The 14,603-nt window shown below is 42.1% G+C and overlaps 1 protein-coding gene and 2 long non-coding RNA genes across 3 annotated transcripts; 1 reads left to right on the top strand and 2 right to left on the bottom strand.

Moving 5' to 3' along the window:
• Positions 1–2,183: 2,183 nt before the first annotated feature.
• Positions 2,184–3,743, bottom strand: LOC131221744 (uncharacterized). The gene is made up of 2 exons (XR_009159560.1): positions 3,622–3,743; positions 2,184–2,894 (listed from the first exon to the last, which is right to left on the bottom strand). It is a non-coding gene; the product is annotated as an uncharacterized LOC131221744 (long non-coding RNA).
• Positions 3,744–6,377: 2,634 nt separating this feature from the next.
• Positions 6,378–7,282, top strand: LOC131220260 (uncharacterized). Its single transcript, XM_058215213.1, has 3 exons — positions 6,378–6,777; positions 6,829–7,022; positions 7,178–7,282. The coding sequence occupies exons 1-3, from the start codon at positions 6,378–6,380 to the stop codon at positions 7,280–7,282; spliced, it is 699 nt and encodes a 232-aa protein (XP_058071196.1).
• A 3,399-nt stretch (positions 7,283–10,681) lies between these two features.
• LOC131220647 (uncharacterized) lies at positions 10,682–13,619 on the bottom strand. The gene is made up of 3 exons (XR_009158752.1): positions 13,381–13,619; positions 10,983–11,071; positions 10,682–10,815 (listed from the first exon to the last, which is right to left on the bottom strand). It is a non-coding gene; the product is annotated as an uncharacterized LOC131220647 (long non-coding RNA).
• Between the last annotated feature and the right edge of the window lie 984 nt (positions 13,620–14,603).

Genomic DNA, 14,603 nt, shown 5'->3' with positions numbered 1-14,603 from the left:
GGAATTATTTAGCTTTATTTCTTTAGACCAATATTAGCATGGAATAGATATCATTATAGTATAATGGTATAATAAATGAATAATTTTAAGGTTTATTTTATTTTTAAGGATTATCAAGATTTATAAATGCTTAGTTGATTGGTGTTATGTATTATGTATGTGTGATTGAGATTATGGTGGACTTTATATTGAATGTAAATATCACATGCGATTAAACTAATTAAAGAATTAAGTTGGTATACTTGTGTATAAGTTACGAACCAAAACTCGGGTCTGAGGGTGCACACTCTGTACCCGGATTTTGGGGCGTGACATTCATACCTTGTAACAACATTGGAACTTTAGCAAACTAGAGTTCAAAGATGTGATTTTGCACTGCTATAATATTAGAATTGTGTGCACTATGCATACTTCCAAACCTATGTACATTATATGTGCTGCTAGATCTCCTCTCAGTACTAATTTCTTCTAGGTTTCTATTTTTCTTATAAGCCTATACTATGCACAATGGTGCCACTGCTCATGATACTACATGGGTTGCAGATGCACATTACCTCTGAAATTCTTCACAAACAGTCGGTGGTCAATTCATCAGGTTCTATACATGTTTGAAAACAACATAGCTTCAAAAAACTACAAATGATTCATGTTCAAGATGAAACCTGGCATACAAAAAAATACATAAAAAGGCAAGTGTTCAAGATGAAAAAGGGGTGGACAACTTACATTTGTGTTCTTGCTCTTCATCTTCATAGACCCATTTGACCCAGTCTACTTTCAAAAACACAGGAGGCTTCCCTTCCTGCTTTAACAGCCTACTCCACCATTTCTTCTCTGCTTTTTTCACAAGGTAACATATATTCCTCACCCCAAAAGAAGGGCCTGTAGCATTTATCTCATCACTAACCACAACTCTTTCACAGAAAATCAGAATAATAACAGATCTTGAATGTGACAAGCACGAGAATCAGTCATCTGCAATTTCACCAGGCCTGCTTGTGAGATATTTTTTTGTTTCAAAATTACAGGTATGGTATTTCCATAAGTGGATTTGCATAAGGACTGCATCATATTGAAAGATTAAGACCTCCATGGCCAGACTGCTCATTGTCAAGGGATACATAGTTCCATTTCCAAGGGGCTCAAAGGCTTGATATAAGCAAGAAACAAGGAAAACAAGGAAAATGAGAAAGAAGGAATATGTGTCAAGGATTTGGAATAGAAGAGCAACGATCACCACTTTCATAAATAAGGCAGATTTCTCTTGTTTTGAGCTTGTTTTTTGAAGCCAAACTACAGCGTTTGGTCTATTAATACTTTGTAAGTACTAGCTTCTTGAGTTTATTTCTTTGATTATCCAGCACTGCACTCTCGTTCCAGGAGTGGCAGTAGTGCTGAATATGTAACAGTTAAATATCTCCATCAGCATTCTCTTTGTAAGAAAAAACAAATAAATTTGTCTAAAGTTGGTTAACACAGATGGAAGAATACCATGTGCAGCTTATGGAAATATACATTACCCACTTGCCAAAAGAAGTTATCAGCTATGGAAATAATTGAATTGAACAGATACTACAGAACTGCAATTCTAAGTATGTTACCATGTGGTCAGCCAAATTGTCACAGATATTAAGGCTCTCAATCTCTCTCTACTTGCTCAGCTCCTCAAATGGATCCTCATAGAAATCCTGCAGTTTCAAAGTTATTCAAACCACAAAACAAACTAGTTCACCATACATAAAAAATGGAAAAATAAAAAATAAAATCACATTTTGCTAGAGTAAGTGAATCACTTATGCATCTAGTTCTTTATTGGAAATGTTAATATTTCTTGATGTTATTTCTATTGATATAGTTCCAATTCCAACCTAAAATGAATGTAATCATGATTCGTACTGGTTATCTGCTTTGAAATGAAGTGTGGTAACTAAAATATCATGTTCCAACTTAATTATTGCAATCAAAATCAGCCTATACCCAAACAACAGCAGTCAGTTACAACACACACACACACAGTCACGTTAGGGTAAAAACTAATCCTTCCTAGTTTACTCTAACCTCCCACAAATTGAAAATATTGTTGGGTTTAGGATATTATTTCACAATCTGCAAATTGTTTTTTTTTTTTAAAAAAAAAATATATTTTCATGCTTCTTCAGTTAAAAACCAAAAAATAACTAAGCTGTTTGCCTGCAAATGCAAGAAAGGAGTGCTACAACTAATTGCAGTTACCCGACTAGCGTTTTGGCATGCTTTTCGATGAGTATCAAGATCAACTAGAAACTTACCCATGTACAAAAAGCCAGCTCCTTGGAAATTTTTCTCTTTTTCTTTCTTTGTTGGATTTTCAGTTGACTTCTTGAGAAGAGGATTTCATTTCATGAAGTGAGGATTAAGCAGCCATGAAATCTAAAGAAATCCAATACGGTCTCTCCCTCCAAATATCTTTTTCAATTTCTCATCACACACTATGATCTTCTTGTTTTCCGGGTCCCGCCAAAAAGAACAAACAAGAAATAGAAGACCATCCGATTTCATGGAAAGTGCATCAAATGATCTAAGTGCTAGCTCTGTGTTTTGATTAGCTCCGGACACATTTGTCCCCACCCATTCACATGCAGCTGCATGTGCCAAGCTGTCATGTTTGTGAAATTCCAAGGCTTCCATCAGGCACAGAACCCACCTTTTTCAATGCCTCACCAAAGAAATCAGGATACCCCACTCTGACAAACAGCGGTTGTTGTTGAGGACTGTTGGAATTCTTGTTCCAGAGTTTATATAATGGCAAGAGAACTGACTGCAATTCAATGCAGGCGCCAGCAACAGGTAGCTCCCCTTTTCTAAACCTACAAGCGGGATCTAGGCTGTTGACCAGGTGGACCCCAACAAATTACCTGCGAAGCAAAAATCAGGTCAGGCCTGTCATCAGGTGGGCCACATTATATATGGGAAAAAATGATGGTTTTTGAAACTCATCAATGGCCTGTACACAATCCTATGTAATTGCCAAGTGCCTGCATGTCATCCATCTCACTCTGCCAGATTATCAAAGTTTTCATCGTTCTAGGAACTCGTTAACCCATGAATATCCTGTGGGGCCCAGGTCAGCTCACCTATGGGAGGCAAGCGCCTTGAGTCGGAAGACTCCCCAATGCATATTACAAGGCCTGTACTGGGCTAACATGGATCAGATTTTCTATGCCCAAACCAACTTTAAAACTTATTAGGCCAAACCCTGGCCTAGTACACAATCTCTATGTACTTATTAATCATATCTAAGAAATGCAAATGACATTACTGCCACTGCCCATAGGTAAGCTGTTAAGAGTCACCAGACGGAGCAATGCATTCACCTGATATTTGGGTTTGAAGGGGGTATTAACTTAGATTCATGAACTCCAATGGCTATCTAGATTTTCCAAGTACAAAAAATCAATAGGATAGTAAATAAAAGGGTTGGGAAATTCAAATCTAGGAGCTTTATGAGGTATTCCACCATCCATGGTGAGCCCCATCATAATAGTGATTTGGATCCCTGTACCTTGCCCCATGGTAAACTATACTATTGCAGATGACAGGACTGGATAGCATCACAGGAAACAGTGGGGATTGAAGGCTCACCATCGAAACCTTCATAGCCCCATAGAAGCTTTGGATCTAGCTTATACTTCTTCTTTTTCAGTTGATCCCAGTAGTATAAAATTATGCAATATAAACATCATGGTTCGCTCCAGGAAGGTTTCAATTGTAGGAAATGGAGGAAAGGGAGAGAGAGCGAGCACAGGATGCGGTCCGAGATCCAGAGGGAAAGTGGGTGACAGTCGTTACTCGGAGATCTCGTCTTCCTAAATCCAACCCCTTCTGCATCTTTGTGGCAAACCTCACTTTCGACACAAATGAAGAGGATCTGCGCCGTATCTTCGGCCGTTTTGGGAAAATCCGGGATGTTTACATTCCATGGAATCGACAACTCAACCGTTCTCGTGGCTTTGCTTTCATCCACTTCTACTATGAGCAGGATGCTCTTAACGCAATCCATTGCCTGCACATGAGAAGGACTGATGGGAGGATCGCGTTTGTGGATTGGGCGAAAGGGCAGATCGGCAATAGGCCACAACAGACGGTTACTGGTCTTCCTCTTTCCCAGCAAAAGGACCTGGATGTGGATCGATTTCGAGTGACGGTTGCTCCCAAACCCAGTCCAGGATGCCAATCGGTGCAACAGAGTTTAGGGGCAAACACCATTGCTGATTCAAGGGCCGTGGAAACCAGACTTCAGCGTTTGAGATTAGCTCTGGCGGGGACAGCGGTGGACCAGGAGGTTGGTATTGCTCGTCTCTCAGAGTCGCTGAAAAAGTCGAACATGTCCACATCTGAGATAGAGATGGTACGTACTTCTGATCTGAACTTCCTTCTGACTTTCAAAAGCACGACAACAATGGAGGAGTTCAACAAGAACACCGCATTACATTGGGAGATGGGTTTGAAATCTGTGACAAAGTGGACTCTGGAAGAGGTTATTGGAGGTGGTGGGGCCTGGATCCGACTCTTCGGTATCCCTGCCCATGCATGGATTGAAGCAGTCATCCTCGATCTGGCGAGCTACTTCGGGAAGATTATTCAGATTGACTCCAAGTCGCGATTTGGCTATTTCCAGGCGTTCGCTCTGGTGAAAGTTATTCCTAGCCCGTGGGTTAGCTTCAAAGAGGTGTTGCGGCTTCAGGTGTTGGGGAAGGTGTTTCCCATCATTTTAGAAATGGAACCCCTTTTCAGGTTAGGTAGCTCTACGGCTATCTACCCAGCTCCGAAAGAGGGCACTAGAGAGTGGGTTTTGTGACGATTCCATGGCCCCTCAGGACCCCCACCAGATGTTTGTGGAAATGCCTCTGGATCCCCACCAGATGTTTGTGGAAAGGTGGCTGTCAGGGTGGAAACTTCTGATTGTGTCCCTCGGGGAGGAGGGGGCAACCAAACTGATGTTTGTGGGAATGCGGCTGTCAGAGTGGAATCTAATCCTCAGGGAGAGGTGGGCAACCTAACAGTCCTTCCCTCATTTGGTAACTCGGTGGACACTGCTGATAGTGTTCCGCTGTTCAATGCCAATTCTTGTGAACCTCGAATCATGGAGACCAGGGTTCCTACCATTGTAGGTGTTGAGGCCTCACCCCATGACAAGGCTTTCGTCCCATTTGCTGATTGCCACAATGCTGATGTTGGAGTTCGAGAGTGTCTTAACGCCAGTGCGCCAGATATTGTAGGGGGTCAAGACTCCTCTGCTATTCACCCGTCAATCTATACTCTTCCTCCTGGACGCTTGGTCTTCAATAGTCGGGAGGACGGACTGGGTGCTTTGACAGCCAGGGAGCCATGCTGCCAGGAAACAGGGGATACTATAGGTAGGGCCGATTGTCATGAGGGGGTTGGCAATCCTGTTGCGGGAATGCCTCCGCACTCGAGTTTAGTTCATGCTAACCAGGTTCGACATAACTCTTGGGACCTAAGTAAGGAGGGCCTTCTTGAAAACAACCAGGGCATTATGCAGCATAGTCAGGGTGCACAGAAGTCCGGTAACATGCTACTAATCTAGGGTGAAGTTGATTTACTGAGTGGAATGTAGCCTTACTCACAACCTCAGCAGAGCATTGTCCTAGCAATCAATCATTTGGACATGTTACCTCCTCTCGAGCTCATCCAAAGCAATCACATAGCAGAAACTTCTCTGAGCCCAACTGGGAATTGTTGCAACCCTCTGGATCACCAGGCAAATCTGTTAGAATGGATTCAGATGCGCGGCAAAGAGAATACTCCTGCTCTTAGAAATGCAGAATCCAGAGACATCCTGATGAGGGCAGAGCTGGGTGCAAGCAGAACTGATAGGTGCAGTGACCAAATCCCCAGATCAACAACTAGCATGGGCAGTTTGTCCCTTCCAACTTCAAAATCAGATTGGAACAATGTCCGAGAAGGGAGAGCGGCTCTTGAGGTGGACCTCTCTCCCTATTTTTTCTTAGCAATCAAACCCATCAATGTGCTGGATGGGAATCCGGACGTTGGTTTCTCAAGTCCTGTAGCCAATTTGAACGTGGGACAGGGCCAGGGTGTATGTTCAGTTCAGGACCCTGACTCAATCTGGGAGAGCAGTAAACAGGTTCAAACAGCAACCGAAGACCAAGAAAGAAACTCACGGCAGTTAGGGGATCAATCGGGGCGAATATCTAGAAGACACAAAAACCTCTATTCTAAAGGAAATTGGAGCTCAAGGCTGCGCAGGCTGAAGCGACGGGCAGTTAATTCTAGATGTGTTACAGATGGATAACGCGATTATATGGAATGCGTGTGGGATCGGCAATGCGCTTATGATTAAAGCCCTCAAACAGATGGTTAAGAATTTCAGTCCTTGCCTCTTGGCGATCTTGGAGCCCATGCTGCCTGACAGAAAGAGGGTAGCACTGGGGTTAAAATTAGGCTACCACTGCTCTGTTTCAAATGCTGATCAGGGAGGAAAAGTCTGGCTTTTCTTCCAGAATCACCTGAATGCTGTAAAGATCATGGCTTCCAATCAGATGTTGATAGTTTCCTTTGTACCCCCTTCCCAGTCTGCTCCCATTTCCTTCTCGGTTGTCTACGCTAAATGCTGTAAAATCCAAAGAAGAGCTCTCTGGAGCGAGATTGAGAATCTAAGCAGATTAACTCAGAATGCCTGGGCCATTGCCGGAGATTTCAATGTGGTGATCAGTACTGATGAGAGGCGTGGGAGCCGGGTGGTCGATAGTTCAAGTATGTAAGAGTTTGCAGCAATGATTCATAATAGCAGCCTTATTGATGCAGGTTTTGTTGGAAACAGGTTCACTTGGTGCAACAACAAAGAAGGTAATGCACGTGTTTGGGCAAGGTTAGACAGAGTGCTCATTAATTCCCCTTGGGTGTCTATGTTCCAACTGTTTCGCGTCGAACACCTGCCTCAAACCAACTCTAATCATGCGCCCCTGCGCCTCGTCCTTCCTGCCCAGACTCCTCCTAAGGTCAGACCTTTCAAATTCCTTAGAATGTGGATCATGCATTCTTCTTTTTTTCAACTTATTCAGAAGGCATGGGGGGTGTATGCTCACCGCACGCGATGATTAATGTTCAGCTCGAATTGAAAAAAACTAAACAACTCTTTAAAATGTGGAACAAGGAAACTTTTGGTAATGTTTTCCGCCAGATCCAGATAGCTGAAGAAGAGCTGGAGGGAATTGATTTCCGCTTGCAATCCGGGCCTTCTAAAGTTCTCTCCCGCTAGTACATTGAGGTGAAACAAAAGCTCAATCAACTTCAGAACATCGAGGAGGTGTTCTGGAAGCAAAAATCCAGGAATTCGTGGCTCTTGGAGGGTGACAAAAACACAAAATATTTTCACTCAGCTGCAAATGAAAGAGCCAAAAGATCCATCATATCATCCATCAGAAACTCGGTTGGAGAGTGGCTCACTTCTACCTAGGAGATCCAAGATGAAGCGATCAAGTTCTTCGAGGATCTTTATCACGCTGAACCTATCAGGTTCAACGCTGAGTTTCTCCAGGCCATCCCCCAGGTTATCACCCGTCATGAAAATGACTCGTTGCTGCCCACCCACCCCCACACGATGGAGGAGGTCATAGCAGCGGCCCTTTCCGTGCCTAGCCATGGGGCCGCTGGCCCTGATGGCTTCTCAGCGGCGTTCTATGCTACTTGTTGGGACATCGTAGGCGATGATATTCTTAAAGTGGCAAGGGATTTCATAGCTGGGACCCTTATGCCAAGAGCCTTCACCTCGAATCTCATCTGCCTTATCCCAAAGTCCCCGTCAACTGCATACTTTGCTGATTTTCGTCCCATAAGCTTGTGCAATGTCATTTACAAAATTTTCGCAAAGGTCTTAGCTAACAGATTAAGTTCCTTTTTACCTAAGATGATATTGCAGGAACAGGGTGCTTTCGTGCAGGGGAGATCGATTACTGAGAACATTGCGCTAGCCCAAGAAATAATTTGCGATATCAACAAGAAAGTTAGGGGAGGAAATCTCATTTTCAAGCTCGACCTCGAAAACGCTGATGATAGGGTGAGTTGGGATTACCTGAAACAAGTATTCCTCAAGTTCGGTTTCAGCCAGAGATGGGTCTAGATCATGGTGAGTCGCTGGGGGAACAACTGGTTCTCCATCCTTATCAACGGGGAACCCACGGGCTATTTCAAATCACATAGGGGTTTGTGTCAAGGGTACCCCCTCTCTCCGGCGCTCTTCCTTATTGCCAAGAGACTTTCTTCGTTAATCTCAACTTAATGATCGCAAGCAACAGGTGCCATCAATTTGCCATTCGACGTGGCTACCCCAGCCCGCCCCATCTTCTCTTCGCTGATGATATCCTCCTTTTCACCAACAGTAAAAGGGCGTCCCTCCTCCAGCTCAACCAGTTTCTCTCACTCTTCCAGGCAGTTACGGGTCAGAAAATCAGCAAGCAAAAGAGCAGATTTATATGTTCAAAAGCCCTTACCCCAGCTCGAATCAGATCCACAGCACGCACCCTCGGTTTCCAGCAAGCTAGAGATGATATAGTCTACTTGGGAGCCCCACTTTGCACTGGAAAAGTCAAATCGGCAGCCTTCCAGTTTTTGTTAGACAAGGTGGACAGGCGAACTTCGGGCTGGGCAGGAAGACTGATTTCTCAAGCAGGTAGAGCTACGCTTATTCGCCACGTTCTGAGTAGTCTTCCCATCCACATCATGTCTACAATGCATATCCCTCGTCAGGTAACCAACAAGATGGAAAGAAGCTTTTCCAATTTCTTTTGGGGTTGATCTAATGGGAACAGGAAGCTGCATTGGATAGCTTGGAATCGTATAACCAGACCCATAAAGGAAGGCGGTCTGGGCATCAGATGGCTGAAAGAGGTCATGGCTGCTCATCGCCTTAAACTAGCTTGGTCAGTCAAGTATGCTGAGGCTCCCAGCCCCTGGGCAAGGTTGATGATCAGCAAATACGGCAGGGATATCCACGCCAACATCCTTGTGTCCCCTTCTTCAAACCCATCGCCCCTCTGGAAGAAAATAAGATCTCTCTTTCCTTGTCTTTCAAAGTCAATTCAGTGGACAGTGGGCAACGACGATCTCAATTTCTGGGCAGACAATTGGTTGGGCAAGGGCCCCATCCAACGCTTCATTGAATGCCCTATCCCTACGGAGCTAGAGGAGCTTAAAGTTAATGAAGTACTAGGTCGGTCTGGCCCGTTTCCTCCCTCGCGAGTCTTCTCTGTCCTTCCCCTACCCACTTCAGAGGAAATCATCAACGGGGGTTTCTCTACTTCTGACGAGACGCCAGAGTGTTTTTGGCCGCATGAAGCATCAGGGAGGTTCTCCATTCGCTCGGCCTAGAGGCTGCTGCGCTCCTCCTCCCCTCCCGTCCACTGGACTTCTTGGATCTGGATTCGCCATCTCCCTCCAAAATTTTTCATTTTCATGTGGAGAGCTCTTCACAACGCCCACCCAGTTGACAGCAGAGTTCAAGATAAAGGCGTCGCCTTGGCCTCTACTTGTAGATGTTGTCCGCAAGGTACGAGCATTTCTCCTCATCATGAATCAATTCTCCATCTTTTCCTTTTTGGTCGCCACGTAAAGGACCTATGGACATCTTTCGGCGCGTTGTGTGGTATACCTCCCCTGCTCCACAGCTCAGTTGCCGGTAAGTTGGCCCACTAGAGACAAGCCTTAGCTCCTGGCGCGGTGCATAAATTGGTAAGATGCTTGCTAACCATCCTGATTATGTGGGAGATCTGGCGCTCCAGAAACGAAGCTGTTTTCGATAGTTCCCCTATGACCCTTGGTAAATCAGTGGCTCGTATCAGATGGTGGACAAGATTAATCCTTGGGGTAGAGTTGAAGGACGATGCTGGCTGGAATAATGGGCTGAACTCCACGTTTTCGGTAGTGGGTCAGATTCGTAGTACTTCTTCTGTGGTGAAGTGGAGACAACCAACCCCTGGTTGGGTTAAATTAAATGTTGATGGTTCGGCGAGGGGTAACCCGGGTCCTTCAGGCGGGGGTCGCATCTGTAGGAATGAGAACGGAATTTTCCTGTTTGGCTTTGCTTTTAGCTACGGGGTTGGGTCTAATAATATGGCGGAACTTCAAGCTATTCATGAAGGGATGTTGCTTTGTTTGGATCGGGGTTTGGACAGGGTTATTGTCGAGTCTGACTCTCAACTGGTAATTAATAGCCTCACTTCTCTCTCTAAAACCCCTTGGAAGTGGAAGCCGTGGCTGTCCAGAATCAACCGTCTCTGCCATCTGGGAAACTTTTCTTTTGTGCACATCTTCAGAGAAGGCAATAGTCAGGCTGATGGGTTGGCTCGGGAAGGGAGCCTCCTTCAACAGACTTCGATCTACCTCCACTCCAGAGGCCTTCCTCATCATCTCCGAGGCATGATCTTTTTGGATAGGGTCGGGTTACGTGCACTCAGATCCAACACCTAGCTCGGTTGTTTTGGGGTTTTCCTTCCTCCTTCTTATAGATACGTGGTCCTTTGCGTCCTCTGTCAGTTGCCCCTTTCATCCTTTTTGTAGTGAACGGCCTGGCTTCTTGGTGCTTCTTGTGCAGATCTTTGTATAGCATTTTGTTGGTTGGAATGGAAAAAAAAAAAAAGAGCTCGGTAAAAAAAAAAAAAGAGTTTCAACTGTGGTTGTTTCAATAGAAACCCAAACTGATGAATGCCACACGGAAAAAATACATATAGGAGTCCGTTAGCATGATTCAATTAGCCCAACCTGTGATTGCCTTTGGTGAAGACCAGCAACAACCCCCTACAAAAACAGATCAATGCCACCAATTAACCGAACCATTAGTTACAAAGAACAGCAACCAGAATACATGGTGAACGGAGTAACTCAATATGTTGAAAGTGGTGCAATTTCTGTAAGGTAATCTTTTAATTCACATGCACTATGAGGGAGTCATGGGAAATGCTAACCTATGAATATCTAAAATTATCTTGTACTCTCCCAAAGCGAAAAGCGCTTCATTGACAATCAAAAACGGGCTTTATCTCCACCACAATGTCTGACATTCAAAAACCAACTTAGAATATCAATATTTTCTTCTAGGTAAGCCACTCTTGTAAAAAACAGAACAAACTGTATATCAAATGAAATGAAAACTCTGACAGAACATTTAATAATTTATCTGAAACACATCCTAAGCAAAGTAAGGTGAGGGGTGTTGAAGTAAGAATGGATGCCATGTCAGGTGTACCTATTGCAGAAACATCACTGAATCTTTCTTAGAAAATAATAGGCGAGAGAATTCTAGGTACTTAAACAATAAATCTTGTATTGAAAGAAGCCAGGCCAACAGTTATAGTATATTTCAGGGAGCTGTTTAGCATATGCTGGGTATTTGGCACTATTATTAGCTGACTTCGGTTATCCTTGATATCAAACCGTAATGTCATGTATTCAATAAGAAGTATGCTAGAACTCCCCACAATACATACATTGTGAAATTGTACAATTGATCAATGAGGTGCACAATAGAGAAGTAAAGAGTTAAATTTTAAAAATGAGTAGAAATACTGAGGGGGTGTTTGTGTGCTAGAAATACAAGCTGAATTTAATTCCTCATATCAGGTTCAACCCTGGCTCAAGCAATAGATGCATGGTGCTACAACAAAAAGGTGCATTTAATTCCTCATATGCACTACACTGCAGATCCAGCGTGATAGGTAGCTAGCCATGCGAGGGATTGCAAACAAAACAGGGAAGAACTTTGTAGGGAATCCCATTGCTCTGGTTAAGACAAACAAGTGACAATACCCACAAAAGTAGGAGAGTAAAGAAAAAAATTCCTGAATATACCGATAGATTAAGCCATAGTAGAAAATCAAGTTTAGATAAAAAAGCTTCCTCTTCAGAAAATACTCATCTGAAAGTGTAGCTTTCTCCAATACAACAACTTGCCGCAAGCAATACATGTTCATGAATAAAACCACAGCAAAAACAAATGGATGCCCACATTATTATTTACTAGGGATGCTTTTTGGATGTACACTCTAACAATGGAAATGTTTTCAAGCTAACACTGACTGAGAAAATTTTGTTGTTAGGTGCACAGAAAGAATAATCCAGACATTTTCTTCTTGTATAATTGTTTTGGTTGTTTGATATTGAGGATCTGGACTCTAAATGGCAACTACATTATTTTCAAGATTGCCTAAAAGAAATGTAACTGCAGTCGGAGTTTTTTTTTTTTTTTGAAGAATCCAATATGAAAGCTACTTCCTCACCACTAGCCCAAGTATAGAACTGCCAAAAACTTGTGCATTCGTAGAACTGCCAAGGACTTAGCAAATAGAATAGACAAATGCAAAATCATATCCAGACTGATCAAGAACCCTCCAACTCCTTCTGGAGGTTGTTTTCGTTTTTCACAACACCATGCTCAAATTGCATACTAGAGTATATGAATTGAAAGTAGCAATATCCTAAGCATAGCCAAGTTATTGTTCAGAGGTGACCACTTATAGCTATAAAATCCCTGCCAAAAAGATGTGGCCATTGCTGTAAATGTGAGGATGTAGAGTTGCAGGATGCAGAAATATAACCTTTCCAAGAAGGTTAGCCCCAAGCACTGGCAATGCCCGATTTTGTTGTAGTGTACACCATCCTTTTTTTTTTTGTACATGTGGCCTACCTGATAGTCAAACAAACTGATTTTTTTGTTGATGGAAGATTTTTCAGGTGTGAAGCATCCATGTTATGAAACTTGTATTTTGGTGATGGTGACCAAATCTCTTACATAAAAGTGAAGAATGCTGAGAATATTAGTTTTAATGAAGAAATGGAATTTATTTTTATTTTTTTTAAAAAGTGATGCTTTTTTAGTTTTGTATCCATACATCTTTAAAATAATAATAATAATAATAATAATAAAATAATAAAATAAAAATAAAAATCTAATGACCCTCTTACTAGCTTGGATCCATTTACATGACTAAAACATTTTATGGACCCCAAGGGGCCCATCCACAAGGAGTGTCATGTTATTAGCTCAAATGCACTGTACAATTTCTTGTGACAAGCATTGAATACAATTTCTCTTGTAACTGATTATCATTAAAAATAAAGGATTTGAGAGGAGTATATTACATAACTCCTCTCCTTATTCCTTCTTTTTGTTCTAAAATAATGAAATGAACAAAGAGCTCAAGAAATGACATTATTGCATTAAAATGATAGAACAAAGAACTCGAGGGATGGCTTCCTTGTACCATGAGTTTGCATAAACTAAAACATACAAAATTTGAAAATTTGTAATCATGATTTGTCAAGCAATTTCAACACCATGATAGATCTGAAAAAAATTTAACTCACCTAGACTCTTCCGTTTAAATAAAACATATCTTATTGATCTTTATTTCAAATCACCTTTTGACTCATCCAAATCAGAATTATTTGCATTGTAACCTAACCAAAAACAATGATTTGAGTCCAGAAACAAACCGTTGTTAAAACAATGCCAAAAGGTAAAAGGGCTCACCTAAGTTCTTTTCACAGACCTTCCAAAATGATGATATACTTTTTGAAGCTTTGGTAATCCAAGCCTTTACCTAAATCAACCAAAAAATTGATGAAATAAAATAAAAGCTTACTAATAAAACACCAATAAAGATACAAAAGAAACTCATTTGACCATAAAGGTGAAAAGAAGTTCCTTGCTCAAAACCCAATTCTTATAGCGTCGGTGGTAAATGTTGGCCACCGACAAAAATATGTTGGCAATGCTACCTTTTGTTGTAGTGTTGTCCGTTGATTTTGGTTGTGGGGCCTACTCAAAGAGTGGACTAGCTTGATTTTATTTCCAGGTGATCGTCATGGTGAAGCCCACCTTATGCATTAGTCCAGTTCCCTACAACATGTATCATGTTTGGGAGGAAGACAAGCCTCATAGAACCACTTGATTTGATGGCCTGATCTACTTCCAGCATGCAGGGACTGGAACTATTAAAGTGCCATGCACAACTAAAACTTGCAATGGCCAGTCCATTGTAACTCTGTCCAAACTAATTCCCAACAAAAAAGGATTGCTAACAAAATGAATAAATAGACCATGCCACATCCAAAGTAGTAAAGCCATTCATAACAAATAACTTACACTAATAACGAAGAATGTAAATCACCTCCTTGGTTGTGAAAGTTGAAGAGTGTTTGTAGAAACAATTGAGAGATCTGTAGAAACAAAATGCTTCTCATGAGAATATTGAATAAAATTGATGTAAAATCCACGCCTACTACAAAAACCAATCATTGAGAATAAATACTCTGAGATCAAATCCAGGTTTGAATTCATGTCTTTCAGCCCTTGTCCATATAGGCTCCATGAATCTTGCTTTCCCTGAGGAATAAAGAAACTAATAGAGGCACTCAACATAGATTCACCAAAAAACTAAGCTACAAAAAGAAAAATCCAGATGTAGCCTCTAAAAGACCCCCTTTCTTAGATGAAACAAGGCCGTGGTTGAATATCTATTGCAATCAACAACTCTGAGCAATGTTGTTGTGTCCTGTACATTGTAATCAGCCAGTTTTCCAACATG

Source organism: Magnolia sinica, chromosome 12 (assembly GCF_029962835.1).
Source record: "Magnolia sinica isolate HGM2019 chromosome 12, MsV1, whole genome shotgun sequence".
In the NCBI taxonomy this organism is placed as follows: domain Eukaryota; kingdom Viridiplantae; phylum Streptophyta; class Magnoliopsida; order Magnoliales; family Magnoliaceae; genus Magnolia; species Magnolia sinica.
The sequence above is the reverse complement of the archived record's forward strand: the minus strand, read 5'-3'. Positions and strand labels throughout refer to the sequence as shown.

Coding starts and splice junctions, on each gene's coding strand:
- LOC131220260 (XM_058215213.1), top strand. CDS start 6,378: ATGGTTAAGAATTTCAGTCCTTGCCTCTTGGCGATCTTGGAGCCCATG. Junction 6,778..6,828: donor CCGGGTGGTCGATAGTTCAA/GTATGTAAGAGT, acceptor TTATTGATGCAG/GTTTTGTTGGAAACAGGTTC. Junction 7,023..7,177: donor CTGCCCAGACTCCTCCTAAG/GTCAGACCTTTC, acceptor ATGTGGAACAAG/GAAACTTTTGGTAATGTTTT.